The 26,956-nt window shown below is 40.5% G+C and overlaps 2 protein-coding genes across 5 annotated transcripts; one reads left to right on the forward strand and one right to left on the reverse strand.

The window, feature by feature from the left end:
* The first annotated feature begins 1,199 nt into the window (after window positions 1-1,199).
* On the forward strand, window positions 1,200-14,923 carry LOC137878108 (nuclear GTPase SLIP-GC-like). Of its 2 annotated transcripts, none has more exons than XM_068718226.1 (22): window positions 1,200-1,285; window positions 2,286-2,367; window positions 2,593-2,705; window positions 5,766-5,813; window positions 5,950-5,983; window positions 6,159-6,251; window positions 6,390-6,480; window positions 7,098-7,314; window positions 7,413-7,625; window positions 8,696-8,902; window positions 9,021-9,196; window positions 10,177-10,270; window positions 10,358-10,445; window positions 10,592-10,713; window positions 11,018-11,191; window positions 11,284-11,441; window positions 11,636-11,759; window positions 12,257-12,365; window positions 12,484-12,617; window positions 12,839-12,920; window positions 13,051-13,129; window positions 13,214-14,923. In XM_068718226.1, the coding sequence occupies exons 2-22, from the start codon at window positions 2,301-2,303 to the stop codon at window positions 13,257-13,259; spliced, it is 2,469 nt and encodes an 822-aa protein (XP_068574327.1). In that variant the 5' UTR covers window positions 1,200-1,285; window positions 2,286-2,300; the 3' UTR covers window positions 13,260-14,923. The 2 variants fall into 2 exon arrangements, with proteins under 2 accessions (XP_068574327.1, XP_068574328.1); XM_068718227.1 differs by having other exon boundaries at window positions 5,769-5,813.
* A 1,869-nt stretch (window positions 14,924-16,792) lies between these two features.
* On the reverse strand, window positions 16,793-26,717 carry LOC137878724 (centriolar coiled-coil protein of 110 kDa-like). Of its 3 annotated transcripts, none has more exons than XM_068719118.1 (14): window positions 26,570-26,717; window positions 25,596-25,767; window positions 24,583-24,711; window positions 22,009-23,221; window positions 21,724-21,845; window positions 21,341-21,518; window positions 20,944-21,053; window positions 19,266-19,382; window positions 19,000-19,101; window positions 18,803-18,919; window positions 18,272-18,345; window positions 18,080-18,145; window positions 17,937-17,996; window positions 16,793-17,456 (listed from the first exon to the last, which is right to left on the reverse strand). In XM_068719118.1, exons 2-14 carry the CDS (start codon window positions 25,758-25,760, stop codon window positions 17,381-17,383), a joined length of 2,529 nt encoding a protein of 842 aa, XP_068575219.1. In that variant the 5' UTR covers window positions 25,761-25,767; window positions 26,570-26,717; the 3' UTR covers window positions 16,793-17,380. The 3 variants fall into 3 exon arrangements, with proteins under 3 accessions (XP_068575219.1, XP_068575220.1, XP_068575218.1); XM_068719119.1 differs by having other exon boundaries at window positions 21,440-21,518; window positions 25,596-25,806; XM_068719117.1 differs by having other exon boundaries at window positions 25,596-25,806.
* Between the last annotated feature and the right edge of the window lie 239 nt (window positions 26,718-26,956).

Consider the following 26,956-nt stretch of genomic DNA (forward strand, 5'->3'; position numbering starts at 1 on the left):
AAGTTTCAAGAACACAAGGCTCCTGTGTGAACACACCTACTAACATATATTAACTACTATTGTTAGAATTGATCACACATTTATAATATGTTTAGTATTTGTGGTGTGTGTTACTAAAAATGCTTGGGAACTGTAATGTTGATTTGTGTCAGGAAATTTAATTTTAGATCAGATCTAAGAATTTGAAAAGAACGAAGTTGGAAAATCATTTGTTTATCTCACAATAAAAACTGATGTTAGTGAGAACATAAAGAAGCGTTTCGATCATTTTACAACAGAAACGACAAAGAAGCCAAAGTACATGTGGCACTTTGAAAGTGAACTTTATTGGCCAGTATACATGTCATAAACTTTAAATTCATTTAGAATCAGTATAGATTAAGACAAAACAATTGTTCAGTAAATAATGAGAAACCAGATAGAATGGTTTTGTTAGGATTGGTCTTTGGCCCCTGTTGTTCCTGTGTCTGTGTATATATGTGTGTGTGTGTGTGTGTGTGTGTGTGTGTGTGTGTGTGTGTGTGTGTGTGTGTGTGTGTGTGTGAGTGTACATATATATATATATATATATATATATATATATATATATATATATATATATATATATATATATATATATATATATATATATATTCTTGTAGTTTTAACACGGGTGAAAATCAATTAAGAACTGAATATTTAACCCAAGTACAGTACTTTTAGTACTATTTTGAGGCACGTTTTCCTTTTTAAGTTACTTTGTACATCCAACTCCACCACATCTCAGAAGGGATACTATACTTCTTACACCAGCACACTTATCTGACAGCTGCAGTCAGTTACTTTAGTAAGATTTGACATTAAAATATTTGATAAACTCATAAAATGTGATGTTCAAAATTAAAACAGTGGTTTCCAGTGGTTAGGCTTGTGTCCGCTTTACAAAACCGTTCCTCCCTTTAATGTTTCAGTTGTCAGTATAGTTCAGTATGTTCAAACATATGGCATTTACAGTTTGAGGCTCAAAAAGCAAAATTATACATAATTTTACCCACATTATTTGAGAACAGTACAAACAAATACAAATTTGTGCAGCAGAACACGATTTTCATAAGAACGAATAAAAATAAATACATAATTAAGTAGGGAGATTCATCATGGGAGGAGTTTCAGAACCAGGTATCAAAAACACGTTAGGTTTTGTTGATTGTGTGGAGTCGGACAACTATTGAGAACGAAGGACTTCTCCACCCGCTTGAAACCTGGAGGACGGGATTGATCTACATCTATTGTCTTCTCGCTACAGGTAACCGTTTGAATTAATAGTATGACATCAAGGAAATCAAACACCGCGGGTGATTCTTATTGACCGTTTGAAAGCCGGAAGATCTCTACCGTGAATAACAAACCAAAGGTTGTAAAGTTACACGCTATAATTTAAATAATGAAGTGTCCTTATCCCGACTTGATGAAAAGTTGGTAATCTTGGGGACAAACAATATGTTGCCAGATATCTAACACTACATGGGAGATTGCGTAAACGTAACGTATGCTGATGTCGACGCTCCCAGCATCAGAGTATTTGACCAGGCCTGGTGCTGCAGTGGTTTATTCAGGAAAAGGGACTGAACGTATTTCAATGCAGAAAAATAGCCCGTATGTCTGTTATTCAATCATATCATTAGATTATTATAACTCGTGCAGGAAGCAGGATGTTACTGTTGTAGATCATTAATTGGTAAAGGACGGCAATTTATTATCATTTTCATCATGGATTAATCTGCTGAACATTTAGTCTTTTCGTTTGTTTGGTTTGTAAAAATAAATCTGAAAATAGTGAGAAATGCTGTCACAATTACCCAGATGCCAAAAGTGACACCTTCACAATGGTTCAACAAGGATTATTTTTTATTTAATATTTTTAAGCTTGGACTGTTGCCAAACCTAAAAATATGAAATAAAAAAATTTATTTAGATGCTTAACATTGAAAGCAAATATCCACATTCGAGAATCTGGAGCCATAAATTGTTTAAACATGAAAACTGACTTTATCAAAATAGTTGCAAATTATTTTTCTGGCAATTGACTAGTTGATGAATTTATTAATTTCAGTTGTACTTGTATAAACTGTTGTTTGTCTATATGAGGTGTACCGTTCCTTGTGATGTGCCTCATGTTTTCTTAGTCTTTGCTATTTCCTTGAGGCTGATAATAGAAGTTTCATAACTTCTTTTCCTTCAGTGAAATGTAACTCTACAAAGTTGCAGTGGTTGATTTAAAACATGATTATTTGTTTGCCTTCCAGTTGCCGTTCGTGGTCATGGATGATTTTGTTCGTAATAAATTAACTGAATGGAATCTCAGACAGTTGATACCAATATTTGAAGGTAAAGTATTACCATGACTCTCTTTTTGGGCACAGATTTTATACAGTGTTTATATGACCTACCAATACTGAAACGTCTAAGCATCTACAGAACTAAAAGAACTATGAAAAATGCTGCAATGTTGTTCTTCATTACAATGCTGACATATTCTTGACAGACATAGTTTCAAGAAAATGGGAGAGAGCAGTTCTGACTAGTCCTGGCAATTCTTCTTGTTAATTGCAGAACATGAAATTGACAAGGAAAGTCTTTACTGTCTGGATGATCAAGAAATTGCCGACTGGATCCCTATAATGGGACCAAGGTCAAAATTCAAGAAGAGACTCAAGTTGTTAAAGGTAACGTTCTGTTCTGTGAACACAATTTACACAAATACTGTATTTAGATAGATAGATAGATACTAACTTTATTGATCCCGCGAGGGGGAATTATTTTGTTGCAAGCAGCAATAGGTTACAGTAAAAATCTTAATATAATATAAAAAATGCACATGTCAATACACAATATATACAATTATAATAACAGAGTAAAGATATTAGATAAATAATGCACACTATATACATCGAAATAGAATAACAGAATAATATTAAATCAACTAAATAAACAGTATAGTGCAAAGATTTAACCAACAGTGAATGATTTGGCCCGAGGTGATTTGTTATACAGTCTGATTGCGGTAGGCAGGAATGTTCTCCTGTACCTGTCCTTATGACAGCGGAGCTGGATCAGTCTGTTGGAGAAAGTGCTCCACTGTCCCTGCAGTAGGTGGTGGAGAGGGTGGTCCTGGTTATCCAATATGGATAATAGTTTCTTCAGTGTCCTCCTCTCCACCACCTGTTCCAGACTGCCCAGTTTGCAGCCAATGATGGAGCCGGCCTTCTTAACCAGTTTGTTAAGTCTGTTGGTGTCTCCGGCTCCAATGCTGCTCCCCCAGCAGACTACAGCAAAGTACAGTGCACTGGCCACAACAGACTGATAGAACATCTCCAACATCTTGCTGCACACGTTGAAGGATCGAAGTTTCCTCAAGAAAAAGAGTTGACTCATCCCCTTCTTGTACACAGCGTTGATGTTGGTCTTCCAGTTCAGTCTGCTGTCGATGGAGACACCCAGGTACTTGTACTCCTCCACCATGTCCACATCTTCTCTCAGTGGCTGTGGAGCCGTTGTCTTCCTCCTGAAGTCGACCACCATCTCTCTGGTCTTGGCCACGTTCAGAAGCAGGTGATTTCTACCGGCCCACTCCACAAAGTCTTCCACTACTGCCCTGTACTCCTCCTCCTGTCCGTCCCTTATACACCCGACCACTGCGGAGTCATCAGAGAACTTCTGCAGATGGCATGACCCCGAGTTGTACTGGAAGTCAGTGGTGTATAAGGTGAACAGGAAGGGAGACAGAACAGTTCCCTGTGGGGCTCCAGTATCACTGACCACCGTATCAGACAGCACACTGCCCAGTCGGGCAAACTGTGGTCTTCCTGTGAAGTAGTCAGTGATCCAGCAGACGGTGGACGCGTTAACCCCCACCACCCGCAGCTTCTCACTCAGCAGCACTGGTTGGATGGGGTTAAATGCACTGGAGAATTCAAAGAAAGTGATTCTCACAGAGCCACCGGTTCCATCCAGGTGTGACTGAGCTCGTTGCAGCAGGTAGATGATGCCGTCGTCCACTCTCACATGAGGCTGGTATGCAAATTGCAGAGGGTCCAGTGATGATTTCACCTGCGGTCGGAGGTGAGCCAAAACCAGCCTCTCCAGCACCTTCATCACATGGGATGTGAGGGCAACTGGTCGGTAGTCATTGAGGCCAGATGGTGTCGGCTTTTTTGGTACAGAAACCAGGCACAACGTCTTCCACAGCACCGGGACTTCCTCCTGCTTCAGGCTCAGACAGCTGGATGGCGCAGGTCTTCAGGACCCTGGGGCTGATGCCATCAGGTCCCGCAGCCTTTCCTTGGTGTAGTCTCTCCAGCTGTCTTCTAACCTGGCCAGTCGTCACAGAGAGAGGGGGGTGGTCATGGTGTCGGTGGTGGAAGAGCCCTTTGAAGTAGGGGGCTCATTGTCCATGCCGCTCACCAGGGGGGACAGAGGAGGGAGGGGAGGAGGCAGGCGAGGTGTTTGTGAGGTGAGGTGTGTGGAGGAGACAGATGAGGGCTGTGAGCTAAATCTATTGAAGAAAGAGTTTAGCTCGTTGGCCCTCTCCAGGGAGCCCCCTGGTTGTCTCCCACCAACCTTGAAGCCAGTAATCAGCTTCATCCCCGTCCACACCTCCCTCACATTGTTATGCTGGAGTTTGGCCTCCAGCTTCCTCCTGTAGGTGTCCTTGCACTCCCTGATCTTCACCTTCAGGCCGCGCAGGACTCTCTGAGCTCATCCCTGTCCCCAGACCTGAAAGCAGCTTTCTTCTTATTAAGAAGAACTTTCAGGTCACTGGTGATCCATGGCTTGTTGTTAGGGAAGCAGTGTACAGCCCGGGATGGGATGGTAGTGTGTTCACAGAATTTTATGTATTCTGTGATACAGTCCGTCATGCTGTTGATGTCCTCCCCATGTGGTCCACACAGCACATCCCAATCCGTAAACTCAAAGCAGTCCTGCTGGGCGTCATTAGCCTCCTGAGACCACCTCCTCACAGTCCTGGTGGTCACAGGCTGCCCCTGCACCAGAGGAACATACCTGGGTGTCAACAGGATCAGGTTGTGATCGGACCTGCCAAGCGGGGGGAGGGCAGTGGTATTGTATGCATCAATTGCATTTGCATACAGTAGGTCCATAGTTTTATTGTTTCGTGTGGGAAAGTTGTCAGGGCGCTATACAGGGTGGTGTGATTAAAGTCTCCAGTAATTGCCAAAAATGCACCAGGATGTTGACTCAGCAGTCCAGATACAGTGGAGTGGATGGTGTCCACTGCCCTCTCAGCGTCAGCTGATGGAGGTACGTACACAGCCACAACAATGGCGGATGAGAACTCCCTCTGCAAATAGTAAGGACGCATTCCCACGGCTAACAGTTCAATATCCGGGCTACTGAAACGTTCCTTCACACACGGGTGGTCGGGATTGCACCACCTCTCGTTCACATACACTGCAGTCCCGCCACCTCTCTTCTTACCGCTCTGTATAACGTCTCTGTCCGCCCGAAAAGTCCTGAAGCCGGGCACGGACGCAATGTGGTCGGGGAAATCCGTGTGCAGCCATGTCTCTGTGAATCACATGACGCTACACTCACGGAAATCCCTCACGGTCTTTACCAGTGCGCCAAGCTCGTCCGTCTTATAATATATAGGAGCACAGACTTCTGTTTTCATGACACATCATATCTTCATTAACAATAATAGCATGTGCTAGAATTTTAACATTTACTATTATGGATTTGCAACTATTGTCTTTCGTCACTAGAAGGAACAAAACACAGAAAATCCAGAAACAGTTGATTCGTCTGCTCAAGTAAGTTGAATGAAGTTTCAAGCACTCGGGTATCATAAGGCATGAATTATATAGATTATGTTTTCAATTTCTGCTCAAACTTTTACATGGCCACTTAGTGTTGATTTAAGACACAAATGTTCATGTTCACCCTCAGGTTTGTCCGTCCACCAGTGACACAAGTGATAAAGGTGAGATACACTTTATCTTATTGATTACATGTCGTGTTCATTGAAGTTTTTAAGGTTGTAATATCTTACTTTGACTAAGAAGCTATATCTAGACCATGTTTTAATATTTTGGGAGGCAGATGCAACAAACTTTTCTTTCTGCTTTCCCCCCCCCCAACAAAAAATATCCAATAAGGAAAGAGAAAGTTGGATCTTCAGGGAGAGTCCAGCCAATGTCAACCACCAACTAGAAAACAACGACTTGCCAACAAACCAGGATCATACTCAGGTATTTATAATACTTTCCAAACAATGGCAACCTACAACTTACTATAGTGTTAACATTTTTATGTAATAACATTTTTACTTAGCTTGATACACTGGTTCATGGTTCCTGCTGAACAGTTATTTACTTTCACTCTGACAGAAAAAATCATACTGTCTGATGTGAAAGACATCATGAGTTGTGTCCGTCAGAAAATACCTCCCCAAGACAACAAGCTCAACATGTTCCTGACGTAAGTATAAAGTTTATTAAATGTTCCATATTAATATGTTATACGGGCCTGGTTCCACTCCTGAGCAGGGGCCAGTTCCACTAAGAGATTTAAGACTGGTAGTGTTGAGCCAGGCATCATGGGTTTGCCCGTTAAACACCCACACCTGGGTGACTGGTGAGGCATTCTGGGAGCTGTAGTGTGTAGATTGGCGGCCATTTTGTGGATTGGCTGCTGATCAAAGGAATGTAGCACCCCTCCAATACCTGGCCCCTTGTGATGCCACAGTCCATTTCTCACCAACGTCTTGAAGGATTTTTTTTGGACTCAAGAATGAACTGATTAGAATTTGGTGGTCACAGATCAAGGTCACTGTGACCTCACAAAACATGTTTTTGATTATAACTGAAGAATTCAGTTAATTATGACAATTTCACACAAATGTCTAATAGGATGTTTGAAAAAAAAAATCATGATTTAGCCAAAATTTACAGCAAATGACTTCAACTGAAGATAGTACAATATGCTGAAGAGGGCTGGTCATAGACGGATCTCTTTCTGATTTTGACACATTCTATCAGTGTTTTTATGTTTTTGAAACAAATGAATTAACCCACACATAAACTCTTGTACAACAGGAAAAAAATCTGTGATTTGAAGACGGACAAGAGGGAGGTGGTCGGTGTCTTTGGCAAAACCGGGGCTGGAAAGAGCTCTTTGATAAATGCCGTCATTGAAGTAAAGAATCTCTTGCCCTCTGGAGACGTCAGTGCATGTACCTCAGTGATGATTAAAGTGGAGGCTAACACGCACAACTCAAAGTATGAGGCAGACATTGAGTTCATTACAAAAGAGGTAAAATGAGCTGAATATGTTTGTTTACTTGAAGCTGTTTAAAAAGGCATGCCATATAATTTAACAAAGTTAAAGGTATTTTTTTAATTTCTATTCAGGAGTGGAAAGATGAGTTGTGGTTCTCTAAAAATTTCCTTGGGGATAATGCGGATCAAGATGACGATGATTATCAGGACATAGTTGAAAAGCTGTCAGCGCTGTATGGAGAAGACTGGAAAAACAAATCTCCTGATGACCTCATAGATGGCAAATATTTCAAAGAGATCCCAGAATTTCTCCTTTCCAATGAGAAGAATTTGACAGTTGAAACAGTAAGTAAGAGTAAAGAGGGAAATGTTATTGAGGTTTATGTAATATGCATGCTGCCTAGCCATTCCAGGTTGGTTTAGTTCAACAAATGTAAAAGTAAAATCAGTATGTGAAACTTTCTACTTAAAAAAAGAGTGGCCTTGCACCTGTCCTCGAAAACTACAAACCTATAGAAAATGTACTCTTTATAGAAAAATCATAAAGAAGTCTGTCTACCGGTAGATAAATACATTTATATAACTGTTTTAACAACATTCAATTGTTCACACTTTTGTTCAGCTGGTAATAGTAATAGTAATTATTTTATCTCAATCAACCCAACTTCCCAGCAGGTAAGCATGACCTTTGGAGAACCACAAGGATCAGTACTTGACCCCCTTCTATTCAGTCTATTCATGATCCCTTTTTATACAGGGACACTTAACGCTGACGATGCTCACATCTATATTTCTCTTTCACTGGTAGGCCGTGGTACCATCAACTCACTTTGTCACTGCATTGAAAAAATCAATGGCTTGAAATTGGTCTCTTGCTAAATAAAGACAGAACTGAGGTGATTGTCTTTGGTGCCCTTAATGACATATATAGAATTATTGCACACCTTGAATCTTTATCTGGTTGATTTTAAAAGATTTTTTAGTTCCACATTATGTTTCTTACATGTTCTATCCATATGAACCTTCATGTAAACGTAATCATCAGACCGGGGTCTGCTGACTGTCAAAGGTCAACATGAAACACAGGGAAGCTGCATTATGCTACGATGATAAACATACTTGCTATGACCTAGATAATCTTAGGCACTGTCAAAATCTGATCATCATCAATTTCAATTGTCACCCAAAATTGCTCTTTTGTATCCACTTCCGGTTTAGTATTTACTATTTGTTGATCCAAATTTAGCTTTTTGCTTTTGTTGTTTCAATGACGGGGTTACTTAATTGCTCTTGTTTTCTATATTTTCCTGTTCTAATTCTTTTGTACAATTTGTAAAGCAGTTTGAAGTTGGAGTCTGTGCTTATGAATGAAATCGCCTTACGTTGCTTTAATCTCATTTTAATATTTATTGCAGGCTGAAGAGCTATCTGCAAAATTAGTCAGATACACAAGAAGCGACCCAAAAGATGGAGAAGGTAAAGACATAAAGAGGTGGTATTGGCCACTAGTGAAGTGTGTGACTATCAGGGTGCCAAATAATGATCTTCTTAAGCATGTCACACTTGTGGATCTTCCTGGAAATGGGGACATTAACAAGAACAGGGACGAGATGTGGAAAACGGTAATTCATCACATGCAATGCTGTTTAGTGTATTACTGTGTTATCTGCAAACTGTGACATCATGTTATTACAAAGTACTGATAACCATCATAATTGACTTGCTGTCATGTCCCTTCAGCTCGTTGGAAGTTGTTCCACTGTGTGGATCGTGACTGACAGGAATCGAGCTGCATCAGAGCCAGAAGCCTGGAAGATCCTGAAAAGTGCCTCTAGCTTCATGGGAAATGGTGGCCAGTGTCAGCATATTCACTTTATCTGCACCAAGTCTGATTATATTGCAAAATCAAACCATCGGTAAGTGATGCCAAAAGTACATATATATATATATATATATATATATATATATATATATATATATATATATATATATATATATATATATATATTAAAGGAACTGTGAGGAATTTTAAAGTGTTTATGAAACAGTCTCAACAATAATACTGATGTCTATATATGACCTACATGAGAAAACAAGACCACCAGCGAGTAGATTGTCTATTTCTATAAAGTCATTCTTAATGCTTGTCATCGGTTTTATCAGTTCTTTCAAAGACATTTCTTTAGAAATCAATAACTGCTCACACACTCAACACTACTAACTAAGCTGAAATAGTGTGTGTAACTTTGTCTCTGTGGTTACAAATTTACATAGTTCTTTCCAGAAAACGTCCTATTAGATCACAGACTTGTAAAATAAAGTGATCGTTTCAGTATAAATGGTGGATTTGATAGTTACAGCTACAGGTTTAAAAGAGATCATTTAGACTTTTATTCTGGATGTGTCACAGGGTGTGGTGGAGGACTCAAACGCAGACATATGGAGGTGCAGTGAAACTGGGTTTTAATGATAACAGAACAAAAACAGGAATCGTTACCAGAGTACAAGAGGGAATCCACAACAAGACAAGACAAGAGACAAAAGGGGGAAATCTAGCAGGGCAGGCAGACGGGGAAACCGGGAACAAGACGAGCAGGTAGATAAGACAAGGACCTGGCAAAGAGTGACTGAGAGGCAGGGGTTTATATAGTAAGTGCAGCAGAGTGAACAGGTGAGAGTGATTGAGCTGATGAGGTGGGTGACTAACAGGTGCAGTGAATGACCTGATTAGGGGGCAGGTGAGGGGAGTTGTGCTGATGACTAGAGTGAGGAGAGTGTGGAGTGATGGGAGAGAATGGGCAGAGCTGTGACAGGATGCAAAAAAAAGTTGGAATTTGAGGTTTCAGTTCTCCAAATACTGTATGAGGTGCAAATTAATGCAAATATTTTCATTTAGTTCAGCAGCTGATGTTCGTGCTTTGATATTGAAAACAAACGATCGAGCCAAGAAAGAAGTGACAGAAAAATTCAGCAAACTAAACAAGGTTAAGGTGAGTTTTATAGACTGACAGAAAGTATAACACAAAGATTGTCTACAACTGCACGTATGCCTTAAAACCAAAACTTTTTCTTTTCAGAAACATTTCAGTGATGAAAGTCTCAAAGTGTTCACAGTGAGCTCCGACGAGTTTCTAGAAAAAACCTATCTATATCGAGACGACACTGGTAGGTGAAGTCTTCATATATGAGCACATTTAGATTTACTTTAACAAAACAAACAAGAATGACTAATTGTATTATGGCAATAAAATGTAAGTATGTTTTGTAACTATGTAAGATGCAAACTACAATTTTTTTTTTTTTTTTTTCAGAAATACCCAAACTTCAGAAGTTTCTGCAGGATCTCAATGACTGTCACTCAGAGACGTTAAACTATGTGTCTGGAGCTCGTGGGATTCTCTCTCTGATTCAAGGGGCCAGACGTAGAGGAGGGGTGAGATCAAGAAATAAAACCTTTTTCTTTGTCTTTAATCATTAATATTGACAGAAAATAATGTGAAAACATGGTAAAGACAAACACAGACTACTTGAATGTAATGTCATCCATACATACATTTTAATCAATAAAGTTAGTTGTTTTCCTGAATTTGTGTTGCTGCATAACAACAGTAATTAAATGGTGGTCTAACTCAAAATCAACAACATTTTGTATAAATGTGAATAAATCAAGAAAACTCAGTCACATAGCAGTATGGTTTCATTGCTTTGAATACTGAATGTGTTGTTGTTGATTTCAGGCTGACATAAAGACAGCTGTGTACACAGTCCTTCAACTAAAGATGAGGGATGAACTTGATAAAGTCAGGAAACCAATGAAAGAGACTTATCTGACTTTTGAAAAGTGCCTCAGTGAGGGGGTTGAAAAATCTATAAGTTCATGTGAAAAAGTCTTGAAGTCGGTGATTCATCCTGTACGTATTTGAATTATAACAACATCATTACAATGGATTTTGCACTTCATATGAATGTCTTTAAAATGTTAGTTTTTTCTGTTTTGTTTCAGAATAAGTCAGGTAGTGCTTTCCACAAGACACTGAAGTGTATAGTAGAGCACGATGGCAACTACAAACCAAAAAAAAAGGGGAAACAAATAAACCTCAATATGAAGTTATCTTCATGCCTGACTGAGAGCATTGATGAGGAATTCAAGAAGACCTTCCCGTAAGAAATGACTTAATAAAGACATAAAACCCTGTGCAGGCTAATTGTACAAACTATGGAGAATGTCAAGAATTAAGAAATTATACAGTTCTAAAAGTTATGTGATATAATGCATACATACAAATTACATTATTGAAATACAAACTTGTCAATGCTGCATTTATGAAACATTTCAACTTGTTAACATGTTTCAGAAATGAAGGAGAACGTGGACCATTCAACGGAGTCCTCAATTCATTTTCACTTGATACAAAGATGATGAGAGAGAAGACAGAGAACAAAGATGTCGAACTGCAACTGATATTTCTCAGTACAGAGGTAAAAGAGGAGAATAGTACCATTAGTCTTTATTAAGCTATTAGTCCAGGTCAGAAAGGCTTCAGCAGAAGGGTGAGAAAATCATCCCAAACATCAAGTTTGTGACTGAGGACTGACATGAAGACTAAACATGAGAGAATGAATGAAATATAGATGTTTTTAGCTGTTAACATATATACACTGTATATGAAGAAGTTTATCAATACAGTAAATGTAAAAACTGGAAACGCCCTGAAAAATTAAGTGCTGCTGCAAAGCTGATGGCCCTGCCCATATTCATGACAACGTACTGGAGATTCTGAGGTGATCTGACATCAGTGGGAAAAATATATATATATATGTGCACCCTCACCTGGTGCTACTCTGAAAATCTGATTAAATATTTTACTCCTTTTTTCGGTAAAATCTGGGGGGGGGGCGCAAGTTCAGCGTTATTTGTATATTACCTTGATGTTATTCAAAATATGTGGATCTACGATTCATATTCTCTCTCTTAGGAAGAACAGATAAAGACAAAACTCAACAAAATCATCCGCAAACGTAAGAAAACGATCTACAGCAGTCTGACGACAACAATTGAGACAAACATGCAGAAATGCTATGACGGTACTATAAAGATCATGACATATAAAACCTGACGCTGTAAAAATGAACATTTTTCATAATTGTGCAGAATGTAATTATAATAAGATTTAATTGACGAAAGTTTTCTGTTTTATTGTAGATGCAAAAAAAATTAAAGGAACGGGCACGCTGAGTAAAATGAGGGAAACTATTGAGAAGCACGTACTTGGGTCAAGAAACGTCATGTTCCAGAAAGCTAAAGATGTTATGTTGAAACAGCTGGATTACTTGATGGTTTGTAACATTTTATAATACGTCGTACGATGAGGATATAGAAAAACATGTTGTGCTGCTTATCTTTATCTACATTTCTAGGTCATCATATCAAGTGGAATATGTCTCTTTTTGAATACTGCTTTTGCTATTAACACACTGCAGGCCCTTTCACAAACATTCAGCTTTTGTTAAAAGACACATTTTGGCTGTGAGTGATAAAGATTGTTATGCTAATATAGAGGGACATCCTGGACGATCTGGAAAAAACAATGCAAGAATCAATCGAGCTGTCGCTCAAGACAGATGGTGTCTTAATCCCAGGTAAAGACAACGTTACAAAATATAAACATGATAATCACTAAAAATACTGATTGGAATGAATCGGTCAACACATTCCCGATAGTGTGATTAATAGTGAACTTGATGTTAACATTATGGGTTTTTTCTTTAGATGTTACATTGGAGCTTCTGATGGTGAAGGACCACTACAAAAAACTGAAGGGAAGCTCAGATGAAGAACCATTAATTTGGTAAAACTGTTGTTAAAATATCTACATAATGCCTCCAGATTGAGCTGTTCTGAATAATGCTAACGATGCTTTTTATTACACTAGTGCTGGTCCTCCCAGCCCGGCAGCTGCACAGCTGATAACCAACTGAAGAGCCCTGCATGTTAGAGATGTGAGGCCTCTGGATGTGGTCTCAACCATTTTTGTCAACTCATCTTATCCAGGTTCTCTTTGAGTGTTTTGATATGTACTTTGAATTAGCTTGTTGTGAAAGACATGCATAGAGATTTTATATTTTCTATGTTTTGTAGGACGTTTTTGCTTTTAAATGATTAAAGATAAGATGCAGACAGAAAGTGTGTGGGGGGTGAGAGCGGGATTTCATGTAGCAAAGGTCCCCAGTCTGATTCAAACCAGGTACATTGTGGTTTACACTGTACAGGTCTTAGTCACCAGTCCACTATGATGTCCCAGATACATTTTGTTTTAATGATTTAACAGTTTTTTTCTTCTTGAATATATAAGTTTTTTGCAGTGAGGTGCGGTGAGGTTCGTGGCTGGTGAGGCACTGACACTACATAAGTCAGATTTACAAATATATGAACCCAATAGAGAAGCTTAAATCACCATTCAATTGGCAGCTTGCACATTGACTCCTGGTTGTTTTTCATACCAGCATTATTTATACACACATAGGTAAGGTACATATTTGATTCCACCAGGAGCGTGTGCGCCGTGATCTGCTCCACCGGGAGCGTTTCAGAAGCGGAGCGCTCGCGGGCACCACCCGCGAAAATCATGAGATTCCGCGATAATCTGTGTAACAACCCCGGATGTATAAAGAGAACAACAAACACATAAAAGGTTACTTTACCTGTCCGACGTTGAATTGCTGTTGATTTGTTCATATGTCCTTGTTTTTTGAGAACATTTTAAGCTTGGATATTGAATCTTACATTTTTGTGGTCAAAGCAAAATATAAGAAGAAGAAAAGTGTAGAAGAAGAGCAACGACAGAACAAGCATAAACCCTTTGAGGCAGAGTAGTGTTTGCCTCCCCTCTGTGCTTTTTCACTGCGGTTTAATGTCAGATCAGCAACACTAAATATGTTCTACACATACGTGAAATACAGTAGGCCTACCTATTCTATGGAAAGAAAGGGCATATAATAAAGGTGTCTACAAATACTACAGTGGTGACAAACAATGAGAAAGCAAAAGACACGCGCTCAACCCAGTTAGTGAGGGATTCACAGTATGGGGTGAGGAACAGCTCGTCGCTGCCTCACCTCACTGTCTCCTCTTTGTTTGAACAGGACATGTGCTTGAAATGATTGGAATCATACAGAAATTACATTTATAGCACAGATCAGTAGAGAAATATTAATATTTATTTTATTTTAGCATCACCTGCCTCCCCTGACCGCACGTTCCTGTTTTTTTGTTAAATTTGTTATCGTAGTTTAGTCTTGGTTGATTGTGATTGAAATTCCAATGATTTTATGGGTGTTTAACATAAATCCTGAACCTTGATCACGGTACGTACTGTATGTTGGATTTTCAAAGAATGATTTTATCTTTTTTCTTTCATGTTCAAGGACAAAACTTTCCTACTGCGAAATATTGTTTTCTAAGTGTGTTAATTCATATATAAAAAATTGGATAGCGCTAGAGGATAGTAATAAACCATTCTATCTGGTTTCTCATTATTTACTGAACAATTGTTTTTTCTTAATCTACACTGATTCTAAATGAATTTAAAGTTCTTGACATGGTATACTGGCCAATAAAGTTCACTTTTAAAGTGCCACATGTACTTTGGCTTCTTTGTCATTTAAGTTGTAAAATGATCTAAACGCTTCTTTAGGTTCTCACTAACATCAGTTTTTATTATGAGATTAACAAATGATTTTCCAACTTTGTTCTTGTCAAATTCTTCTTATTAAAACTTCTCGTCTTAGATCTGACCTAAAATTAAATTGCCTGAAACAAATCTACATTACAGTTCCCAAGCATTTTTAGGAACACACACCTCAAATACTATATATATTATAAATGTGTGATAAATTCCAACATAGTAGTTAAGACCTGTTAGTAGGTGTGTTCACACAGGAGCCTTATGTTCTTGAAACTTATAACAAGTAGGAAAAAATGTTTCTACACAATCCATATGTTGTTAATTTCCAAACCTTTGTCCTGATAATGATTTTTTTATACAGTTTGGGGTTGTGGGATGATTAATGAAAAGCTCAATTCTGCCACATAAATGTTTACACATTTGTAGACTATTCTCAAATCTTAGTGTTTTTATGACATTTGCAAGTGCTCTTTTGTTAAAGAGCACTTGCAAATGCTCTCAGTTCTTCTTGGATCTACTCGTATGCCCTCAAGGTAGTTTCTCTTCAGGATAAATGGTTTGCATTATCTTTACACAAGTCTGTCCACTTTGTATGTGTGCATTGGTGAATAAGCTGCTCTTTGTACCATGCACCAGCAAGTTAAAACAAATTTAATTTCAACACGCAAACAGCATTGTTGAAGTGAAACGAGCAGCTAGGTCAGACGAAATGTTGAAGCATAATGCAACGCAAGCTGAAAAGTCAAAATATGGAGTAAAAGAGTTGCCTTTGCTTTGCATACTTCTCTTGTTTGACATTGTTTTTGCATTTGTACCCGAGTACATGCACTCCGTTCCACTGGGTGTGTCCAAACTAGTTGTGTCTCTGTGGATGGACCCAGTCAACTCAATGATATCTTTGTATGTCGTTCAAGAGATTCCACAAATGGAATCCTGCCTCCTACGCCTAAAGCCAGATACGTCACACCTGACGATTATTTACACAATCCAGATGCTGTTAATTTCCAAACCATTTGTCAGTTTTCCTTATGATTACTGTTCATGTACAAACAAGTTTAGTAAAGGTGTGTTGTTATTCATTAATGATTAATGGTAGTGGAATGTATTATGCTTGTTCATGCTTCAAACTGCCACTTACTGATGCAAGAACATGGAACATGCAGATACACAGATGGGCCATAAATAGGGACGAGCATCATTTTGCACAATTATCAGTTCCTTTCTTATTACTGTCCAAGAAAAATAATAACATAACATAAAAAAATAGAAATATAAGAGGGATCATAGAGGCAATTATATCAGTGCCATTACATTAGGTCACATGTAAACCTTTTTTTTTTTTAGCAAGTGGCTGACCTTAACTACCGACCACACTGTATCATGAGATTTGTAACTGTCATTTTCTCCCCTGCGTTGCTTGTTGGGTCAATCCAGTTTCACTGTGAATATCTCTCCATTTTATTTTTATTTTATAATCAGAGGCCAGAAAATTCAAATAATTTCAGAATTTATTCTGGTGATAAAAAACATAAAAAAGTACCTTTTCTGTGTGGTATCACAGTGATAGTGTGGTGTACCAATTCCTTAACAATAATATATGCACATGCTATATTCTTATATTTAGAGTCTGTGTTGACATGGCAGTCGACAATGAGGGAAAACTTACAGAGAATTTGGCATGCTTTTGAATCAATCGTCTCAGTAATTTAGTTTTACTCAGTGTTGCTGTGCATCTCCTGTTGTGTGAAGCTACATTAATGTAACAGTGCGCCACTGTGTAAAAAAAAATATATCACCAATATTGAAACACACTGAAATGCCTCAGAGTAATGTAAACTCAGCACCATTTAATACAGAAAGAAAGCACAAACAGGTACTTAAAGCCCTTGAACAAAACTATTCTATTTAATGTATTATACTCACTTAAATACTTTCATGTGATTGTCACCATGAAAGTCATTTTGTAAATTCTCTTACAGCTATAAGCACTAGATGTTTATGAACACAACATGGTAAATATATGCATTCTAACATGTTACAGATAGCAAAGGCAATGCTCTTCGGCACAGATACAAATAATTTTTCTTTTAACTCTGACCTTCTTCTAGCTTGCATTTAAATAGACTTACTTTTTTTGTCACTTCTTTAAAGTGTAAAATGTGTCTACCAGACAATATCAAGCTCCCTGTGAGATTTGTGCTCAGTTCAGCTCTTTTCAGCAAGCTACAACAGTAAAACACAATGACATTGTGATGATGTATACCAGGGAGCTCAAGTATGGTAGTGAATACAATCATTTGAGTTTCAGATGGTACGATCATATTAGCAGCACAGACTGGACTTTCAGTGGGGCAAGGTTTGTATTCAAAGACTAAAAAATCAAAGTTCACAGGTCGGGGGAAGTTGAGTCATCTGTTAACCCAGAGAGTGCTGCTTCTTCAGGCTGTCTGAGCGCCTCACTCTCTCCTCTGGGGTCTTTCTGTACCAGCTCCTGAGAAAAAAAAGCCACTGTCATACTTTGCTGACTTTAAAGTCATCTGTAAAAGCTCAAATCCAAACATTTGTGTACACTGTTGCCTTTAGCAAGAGGTAAATAAAGTATTGGAATTACAGTTCATTGGTTTGCCAAACATGACATCCACTTCTGGATTTTTGCTGATATGCAAAATACATTAGGTCAGCATATGAAATATGAAATGCGCAATCAGGAGAGACTTCAGGGCTTAGGTCCAAAGTATACTGGAGCACACAGATTTAAGGCAACACACTTTATTAGAAGACTACCGTTCTCAGAGTCAGAACAAGTAAAAAGTGTAATGCTTTTTAATTAGGACACTAGCAACCCAAAAAGCACATCAGCATTTTCTCAGTAGTGGGGTGAGGTGGAGAGACGTATCTCCTAAGAAATGACATATGGTAGTTTTTGATAGCAAGATAAGGCACGTTGCGATTACGGTGAAACAAGTCTCACCCCTGGCGGTTCAGCTGGCCTGGCACAGGAGAATTTTGGCCTTGGCTTGGCTTCAGGGCTCTGCCAATGAAGAAAGGATGTATTTAGAGAACTAATCTTCTGGGGACATTAAACACAGGAAATTGTAGTACAGTCTAGAGCACCTGTTAGTAGTGGGGCTCTTTGGCTTCTGCTGCTTCTTTCTAGCCATTGATGGGGATTCACCGACCCTGGAGGAGAACCAAACACATTCAATAAAAACACTGCTGATCCCTGGATCCCAACATCAAAAACATTAGCGTCTAAAACCAGATCTCATCTGCAATGTAAGGCTGTGTTCCTCTTTCCCATCGTACCTCTTTTTCCTGTCCAGAGACCTCTGTGTGGCAGCAGACAGAACCACTCTCTCCTTGGGGCCCTTGGCTTTCTCCTTTTGAAACAGTCAGTAAGGATCATAGTTTATGACTGAAGCACTGACACTGACGGTATAAGACGAGGCACGCTGCCACCAAACAGTGTTTCTTCCCTGTAAGTCACTTTGTCTGTGTGGTAATCAAGGTGTAATATAAGTACAGTTCATCATGATAAGCTTTTCAAGTACCACCAGCTATCAGCAGGTAGAACAATTCTAATTCATCTTAACAGATGTAGCTACAATAACAAGCCATGTCTTGATTTATGCTTTGGTAAACATTACACAAATCGTCCAGACAAATGCTTCACTGCTCACCAAGCACAAGTACAAACTCAAGTTAAGTTTCCAAGTTCATACTGAGAGTGAAAAGATATCTGAACTTTTCCTTCACTTCTTCCTTTAAAAGAGGAGCAACACATGTCACGTTCTTCTGATCAAATATGGATGTGTGATTGATTGGTTGACAGGTTACCATGTCTCGCAGCTTCCTCTCTGCTCGGAGCTCCCTGTCCTGCTGCAGCAATGCTAATCGATCCCAGAGAGGCATTTCAAAGAAGATCTCATGGATGTCATAAAGGGCTGCACGTAACTGCGGGACAAAAGAGGCACGCATAAACACAAAGTAAGATGGACCTCTGCTGTCTATAGACGGTAACTACACGTTCATACCTGGGCTCTAACTCTCTCCTGCAGGGAGCGATCTTGTGCAGAGCAGGGGCCTCTCTTCTGTGGACCTTCTGTCTGGAAGGAACGGATGAACTCCTGTGTGTCCTAAACACATATATACAGTACACATTCCTAAACATACAGTTTTTCCCCAGTCATTAACATGATGATAGACTTATTCATTAACTCTTATTAAAATCACATAGGTGTTTTCAATTGGTTGTGCATATTTTTAGCGTGTGTTATTTGTCTTAAATGTGTAATCTCACCAGGATGGTCTGTCGCAGGTGTTTGACCTTCTCTGTTTTGAGCAGTCTGCGAGTGAGGAAGCCGCGAATGATGGCGCCAATTCGACAGAAGGCTCTCTGCTGCTCTGCTGTCATAACCTGGACAACAAGAAGATACGAGAACATGGGGGTGTGAAGATAGAAAACACAAAGAGGGTTTGAGAAATAAACATCCATCTTATATGTGTTGCGACTTCACGTGTAAAAAGAAAAGCCTAAACTATGAAACCGCGCCAAACCCCCATCAGGCATTAAAAATCTCAGCTGAGTGTGAGATTTGGTTTAAACCACAACATTGGTGCCTCATTGGACGAGTCCCACGCGAACCCCAGGGAGTCCCTGCGACACGGCCATGTCGTCACCAAGGCTGCAAACATCGGCGCACTCCTTCCACTGCGACTCGTGTTGCTAAAGTAGGTAAAAACTTTGGTAACCAAAAAAAACCTAGGTAACAGTCTTAACGTCACTGGACGAGCAACAGACTGTTTATGTCTTCACACACTTGGACCCTGAAAGAGAGACTGATAACGTCTGTGCCCCAAGTGCTCTTAAATCACCTACAGAAGGAAGATCAAAGAATTCCCGGATTCTTCAAGTCGACACTCGCTGCCATACGAGGGCCAGCTTGCTGCTTAACCTGCTGACCTTGCGTGTTATGGTCCCCGGTCATCGGTTGGATAACTCTATTGATAGAAAGACGGATGAACACACGTCGATTGCAACGAAGCGGTGTCAAGTAAGAGGCTATTGTCTGGGCAGAGATAGGTCTTGGTGTGTTTTTGTAACCTGGTTTGTTTGTTTAAGTTTAACGTCACTGTTACCGTGTGATGTATTTTACTGACCGCCGAGTCCCGTTCAGTGCTGTGAAATATCATTTTGTGCCTGCTGCTGTAATAGTGTTGTCCCACACTGCTGAGCTTTACTATGTTTAAATCCGCCACCACGAGTAAAGTCGGTAGATGCGGTAAACCTGAGTTCACCAGCCAGGCTTCAGTGTGCTAAAGTTGGACCTACTTCGCTTCGAGAGTTTTCCTCTTCTTTTTTTCTAACCCACACACAAACATACAAAAAAAACACACATGCGCCGTTACGGTCATTCTTACACACGTGGTGTGTTAAGCGCGGCCTCCAGTGAGTGTCTCATTCCCCCTTTAAATAATCACCGAGTGGCATAACCACTCAAGTGACTACAGCACCTTCGCCACCTTGCTCTCTCTCTCCCCTCCTACACCGACACACAAACATACAGACACCCACACTCCCCTCGCCACCTGCTTGTTTGTTGCTTTTAGGTTTAGTATGCTTGCAATTGTATAATAGATGTTTGTTGATTTATAATATTATTGATATTTTATCAGTATTGTGAAGTATTGTTTTTAAGGTCAGGGCTGATTCAAACCTTCACTGTTCACTCTAAATGTGGAATAGTACTTTTACATTTTTCTAAGTGAACACCAATTTTGAGACTAAATTCACAATTTGTTTATTGATGCACCGTTATTATTAATCTATGTTAACAATCCTATTGATATTAATCATTTTAAATAATATCAATAATTCATTTGTATATTTGCCAATAACCAAACCCGCTCCAGCCAGATCCCAACATGTGTAACTTATGTAATCACACACACCCTCTTGTCTACTTGTGCATACCTACCAGACTCAGCCTCGCTCGAGGTTTGCTAACTGCCCATGTGGGTCCCCACAGATAAACGGGAGGCTGGACAGAGGGAGAGGACACACTGGAACTTACAGGACTGGGAAAACCTGGAAAAAGAAACATACTTTCAATTTAGGTGTTTGACCTTCTCCATTTTGAGCTGTCTGCGTGTGAGGAAGCCGCAATCGCCATCACTTGTGGCTTCCTCACACGCAGACTTTACATGCAGCTCTTTTTCCAATTTATATTGTTTAAAAGGTGAATGAAGAGTTGTCCAAATAGAAGTAGTAATAATAAGAGTTAATAGACCACAACACTCTTTTTGTCATTTTGTCTTCACTTTTTTTTTTACAAACTCAAAACAGAGTAATAAGTGAGCATGGTCAAGTGGTACCTATACTGTGTCTAGGTGATGGCTCAGATGGTGTGTGCGCAAGGCTTAGTCCTGGGCAGGAAGGGCTCACAACAGGACGGCTGTCACTCACAGACTTACAATTCCACCCACAAGCATCCCCACTCAAAGGCCGCACACACCCCTGCTCCTTCAGTCTTCTATCTGTCTCCTCGAGCTCCTGAACACATGCGAATACAGGAGACAAACACTTCAGCACTATAACCTTAAGCAAAAGAGAATAAATTTACACTTCAACATTGCAACTAAAAAACGAAATAATTCTTGCCAACCTGTAAAATAACTGACAAAGTACCGCACAAAAAAATACATTTTTGGTATCTACTTCTATTTAGAATAGATAATGTGTGATTCCTTGTGCTGACCAGACAGAGGTGCTGTTGCTCTTTCTCCTGCTCAGCCAGGAGGAGAGACATCTTCAAGGCATACTCCTCCTCCAGACACCTTTGCATGTCCTCCAGAGCCAGTGCTCTCCTCTGGGTGTCCTCTGTTGATTTGCACAAATAAATACACAGTAAAAAAAATCATACTTTTTTTGCCTTAAAAGTGCAATGGGAGAAACTGTGATCTCAGAGGAAATGATACATTTTCACTCTGTAGAGTTTAGTAAATACAGTGTGCATTACAGGAACTGTTCAAGAGAGACTCACCTGTCTTGTTGGCTTGTGCCTCAGCTGCATTTCTGAGGACAGTTGGTGTGATCCTTCCATTGTTTGTCCCCTGAGGGTCATCAGGCTCCATTCTGAGTGTGACCTGAGCCAAGTCAGAAGTCATGCAGGGCCTCAGCAGAGATGATGAGGGATCATCTACCTCACACGACTGGTTTAAGGGGGCTGCAGGGGTGCGCCAACCTGGAGCCATCCATGTAACTCCTGCCATGAATCGAGGAACCCTTTCCTGGCTGCGGTCTATGTGCTTGACTCCAGAGTGGCAGCTATGAAGTTGGCTGTCCAAAGTGTGGCAGCGCCGGCGAAATCCTACAGCTAGATGGTCAAGGTGTCCCTTTGGGCTCAACCCTGAGGCACTAATGGGACTACAGGGCTCCTGCAATGGACTGGTACTACAGTGGCTGGATCGACGATTGCCACTGCTAACACCACCACCACTTTCACCACCCACTGAGCCCCTGTGACTGGGGGACATCATGGCCCCTGATAGAGATTCTCCCCAATCTGCCATGCCAGCAACTTCCCCTGACCTTACTGGACTTCGGGGTATAAGGTCTGCTGGGCCGATGGGAAAAGAAATATGGATGTTCCCTGTAGAAACTGGGCGTGGTTTGCGTTTATGTGCACGGGGGCTAATGCTGGACTGTGGACTGGGGAGACGAGCATACCTGTCGGGTAGACTAGGTGAGAGACAGCCAGACTGTTGGGGACTGGGGTCGCACAGAGTCTTATACTGGATTTGGGTCTGAGATTGGCCAACAGGGCTATGATGCAGACTGAATCCAAACTCAAAACCTGTGTCCCCCATGGGACTGCAGCTCTTCTTCTCCTTGTCAGAGATAGTCTCCGGCAGGGGAGTCCTGGTGACTGTGTGGACAACGTTTGACTCCTGCTGAGTCTGCTCTCTCTTCACATACTCCCTTGATCTCTTAAGAAGGCTGTCCAAACTAATATCTTCCTCGTCCTCTTCCTCCTCCTCCTCCTCCTCACTCTTCTCTTCCATCTTCACCATCACTTCCTCCACTGCCTTGTAGCCGTTGAGGATGGGAGTCTCAGAGCATGGCTGTTTAATTGTCTGAAGCCCAAATCCAGGGTCTCTGGGAAGTCCAGGAGAGTCAGTGACCAGGGTGTAGCCACTGACTGTCGCAGATTTAGAAACTGGCATTTCAACATCTTCACTTGGTACCTTATGTGCCTGTGCAGAGACAATAAGTCATGATGACCAATCATTAAATAATTGTTCAAATCAAAAGCAACCATAAAGGATGACCAGCTGATGGAATGATATGCCCCAAACTGCATTGGTTTAAAGTAGTTCATTTATCACTGACATAAAAACAATTAAATGTAAAGAAATATCAGATAGTCCGCTGTTGGTTCTCAACCAAATGGCAGATGCCTAAACGGAAAAAGTCCCTTGTCAAGTATGTTATCCAAATTTAGACTTTAGAATCACCTGAAACTATTTTAGGGACACACTTGATATTAATCCAGATCTCTTAATAAATAGCCCAGTATGGATTGTTGAGGCAGTTGAAACCATCAGGTAAAAATAGCACAGCCTACCAGAGACAGTGTTGAGTCAGACAACCTGTATCCAAGTCTGCAAATGTCACAAGAGATTCTGGGACAGACTGTAATTTAGTTTTTGTGCTACATTGTGGGCTACCTGTAAGAGCTCGCATCCAGTTTAAGACTCTGGTGCTAGCCTACAGGGCAGTGAAAGGAACAGCTCCTTCGTATCTCCAGGCCATGGTCAAGCCTTACACCTCCGCCCGACCACTTCGCTCTGCTGCCTCGGGGCGATTGGTTGCCCCGTCGCTCAGAGGTCCTGGCAGCCGATCCACCCGGTCACGGCTGTTTTCTGTCCTGGCCCCACAGTGGTGGAATGAACTTCCCACTGACGTCAGGACAGTGGAGTCGCTGCCCATCTTTCGGCGCAGGCTGAAAACCCACCTCTTCAGGAAGTGCTACCCTGAGCCTTCCACTTAGCACTTATTGTATTCATACTAGCTTGTTGCACTTATTGTATTCATATTACTTATAGCACTAACTGTTTTTCTTGTTTCTGCCCTGTACTTTGGCTCTGAGTTATGCTCTGCTTCATGCTCTTAGATGCTTGTTTGGAAAAGGAAATGTACTTATGACTTCTGGTGACTAGTAGTTCTTTTGATTACCAATGTTGATGCACTTATTGTAAGTCGCTTTGGATAAAAGCGTCTGCTAAATGACTGTAATGTAATGTAATGTAATGACTGTCACACAGTCCTATTTCACATATGGGCATATTTAAGAAATTTAGATGAAGTGTGATTATGAAATAAACCAAGTGGCTTCATGTTTAATGTTCTGAATAGAGAGTGGCAAAATCTATATTGAATGACTTTGGTAAGCATTTATGGCATATGGATTTTGTTATTTAACTTAGCCTATTCAGTGCACACTGTACACAATATCACATTAATTTCACAAAACATCTTCCATAGTCCTTTTTCCACTGAATCCTGTTACAGAAAACACCCAGGTCTGTAACCAGGACCATACTGTTCTACTGACCTGAGCTTGGTCCAGTATGCACTGAACCCGGGCCATAAGGTTCTTCTTCTGCATGTTCTGCCTGTCCACCTCCAGCTGGACCGCCTTCTGTCTGTGGTCACGCATCTCACTACGCTGCTCTGCACTCAACTGTAAAAAGAAGATACACACAAACACATGAGGGAAGATTATTCAATAACTCACACATGTATTTCGTGAGGTTTTCTTTGTGATCTATTTTCAGTTATTGCTGATAACACGATCACTCTTCTTCCATTATACGTATGTTTGTGTCTCCTTTGTTTGAATCCTCAGCCTCACATTAGCCTCTCCATCATGTGGCTATTCCTGAGAACTTGTTTGGTCAGCAGTCACTAGCAGATGGATTCTCCTGACTAACATCAAACAGCCTTGATGTTCCTCGTAATCAATTATGTCCACTCTCTTTCCCCTGCCAAGTGCTGATCTAATTGGAACTACTCAGCCCGTGTGCTTCAGATATATATTATGTAGGTCTCAAAAAATGACCCTTAATATTTAACTCTACTTCAGACTGTGTGATAATGTACATCTGTGTACATCTGTGGTTTATGCCTGAAATATGTATCATAACACCCTTCTCATTTTACTATGACTGAACAGTGTACGCAATGTTTTCTGTTACTATGCAGCAGAGATATACAAAAACACAGCCACAGCAGGACAGTGATGGATATACAGACTTCCTAGTGAAACCAACCAAACATTGTATCATTAAAAAGCAGAATGTCAACAATATTACTTGCTGTGGATAACAAACATTGCCTGATATTAAACAGAACTGTCAACTATTTACACTCTGAAAGTGTCAGTCGGCTCAAACTCGGTGGAGTTGGCGGATTCAAAAGTCTGGACCCAGGCAATAACAAACCTTTTACAAGCGTACATTAGCTCAGATTGCTGTCTACTTTTTCATGAAGAAACTGTAATTAGTTTAACTACATCTTGCTTTTGTTCCCCCGATAACTTCTCATGTCTGTTTACTTCTTCCTCACCAGTGGCGAAAGCACAGCTCTTCCATGGAAGCGGATGACAGAGAGAGCCTTCAGGGACCACAGTGGCTCACGAGTCGTCTTCTTGAATTTCCCCTCCTCCTGCAGTATGGCCAAACTCCGCAGACAGAACTCCTCATAGCCTTCCATCTCCGGACACCCACACATCCACACTCTGAATAGGAAACACACACCATGTAGCCTCGTCACCCAGCTGTTAAATTAAATAAGAGAGTGGGGAATTAGTCAGTGGACATGTGAGCTTTTGACTGCACTGGGTGTGAATCACTATGAGGAAATCAGCTGGGATCATATGTGGAAGAGCAGGGCAGATAGCCTACAACAAAAGAGGGTCTGTCTGCCCTTAATGGTTTGATCACTCATCACATTCCTGTCATTCCTTTCTATCAGACCTCGCTGGTGACCGATTTCCATTTCCGTGTGCCATGGAAATGCATATGGCATCGTGTGTCTTATCAATACAGTTTCCATTTGTGAAATGCCTGTCAGCAATGGATAGGACAGACCGTCACAGACAGGTAGCGCACACAGGGCGTTAGCGCACAGCTGTATGGATGAAAACACAATTCCAATTGCAATTAACGCTATTATCGTTTAATCTTTATGGTTTATCCAGTAACATTACCATCCCTCGATTAGGTTTTAATTCATCCTGGGGTCCTTACGATGCTGTCAGTAACCTCGTGGTCTTCGGTCGCCTAATTACAGTAACGTTACCGCACACAGATTCATTACAGCCTAGTGACAGCGCGGTAGAGGTGGGAATGGTTTCCTTTTGGTAACGTTGCCCAGCTATTACAGAGCAAGCTTGCTACCGTCGGTTTTTAAAGGTTTAATCTAAATGATACTCGATTTTACGGCATCTTTTAAAAATCATAAAGACGTTTTAGTCCAGATGTGCCCCGGCAGACTGACAGTTGATAAGGTTACACCGGTGCTTATTGCTCGATTCTTACCTTCAAAAAAGAGGGGGGGAGTGATGTCTCCTTTTCTTTTCTCCCGATGACGGCAGTGTTAGACTCGCACTAATGTCGCAGGGAAACAACAATGTGCGGCTACAACATGAACCTGGTGTTTCTCCTTCAATCTCGGGTTGACCATCATCATCAGTTTCAACTCTTCCGGGCTCCAACAGCGCCTCCTGGCAACAGCGCTGTCGGCCGCGTTCCAATATGTTCATGTTGCTATTGGTAATCATTTCATTCCATTGTCAACATTTTACCCACGCACAAACAAATGAATGGTTTTAGAATGTTTTATAGATTATTTTTGTTCACGAAGAAGTAGTAGAGGAAAGTAAAGGGTGAACCTGTTAGAAATATGGAACGAGATGTTTGTCGAAC

This window comes from Cebidichthys violaceus, unplaced genomic scaffold (assembly GCF_023349555.1).
Source record: "Cebidichthys violaceus isolate CVI_PGR_0920_01 unplaced genomic scaffold, fCebVio1.0.p SCAF_23, whole genome shotgun sequence".
In the NCBI taxonomy this organism is placed as follows: Eukaryota; Metazoa; Chordata; class Actinopteri; order Perciformes; family Stichaeidae; genus Cebidichthys; species Cebidichthys violaceus.

Coding starts and splice junctions, on each gene's coding strand:
- LOC137878108 (XM_068718226.1), top strand. CDS start 2,301: ATGGATGATTTTGTTCGTAATAAATTAACTGAATGGAATCTCAGACAG. Junction 5,814..5,949: donor CAGTTGATTCGTCTGCTCAA/GTAAGTTGAATG, acceptor GTTCACCCTCAG/GTTTGTCCGTCCACCAGTGA. Junction 7,315..7,412: donor TTGAGTTCATTACAAAAGAG/GTAAAATGAGCT, acceptor ATTTCTATTCAG/GAGTGGAAAGATGAGTTGTG.
- LOC137878724 (XM_068719118.1), bottom strand. CDS start 25,760: ATGTGTGGGTGTCCGGAGATGGAAGGCTATGAGGAGTTCTGTCTGCGG. Junction 21,846..22,008: donor GGCACAAGCCAACAAGACAG/GTGAGTCTCTCT, acceptor GCAAATCAACAG/AGGACACCCAGAGGAGAGCA. Junction 18,146..18,271: donor TCTCTGGACAGGAAAAAGAG/GTACGATGGGAA, acceptor GTTCTCCTCCAG/GGTCGGTGAATCCCCATCAA.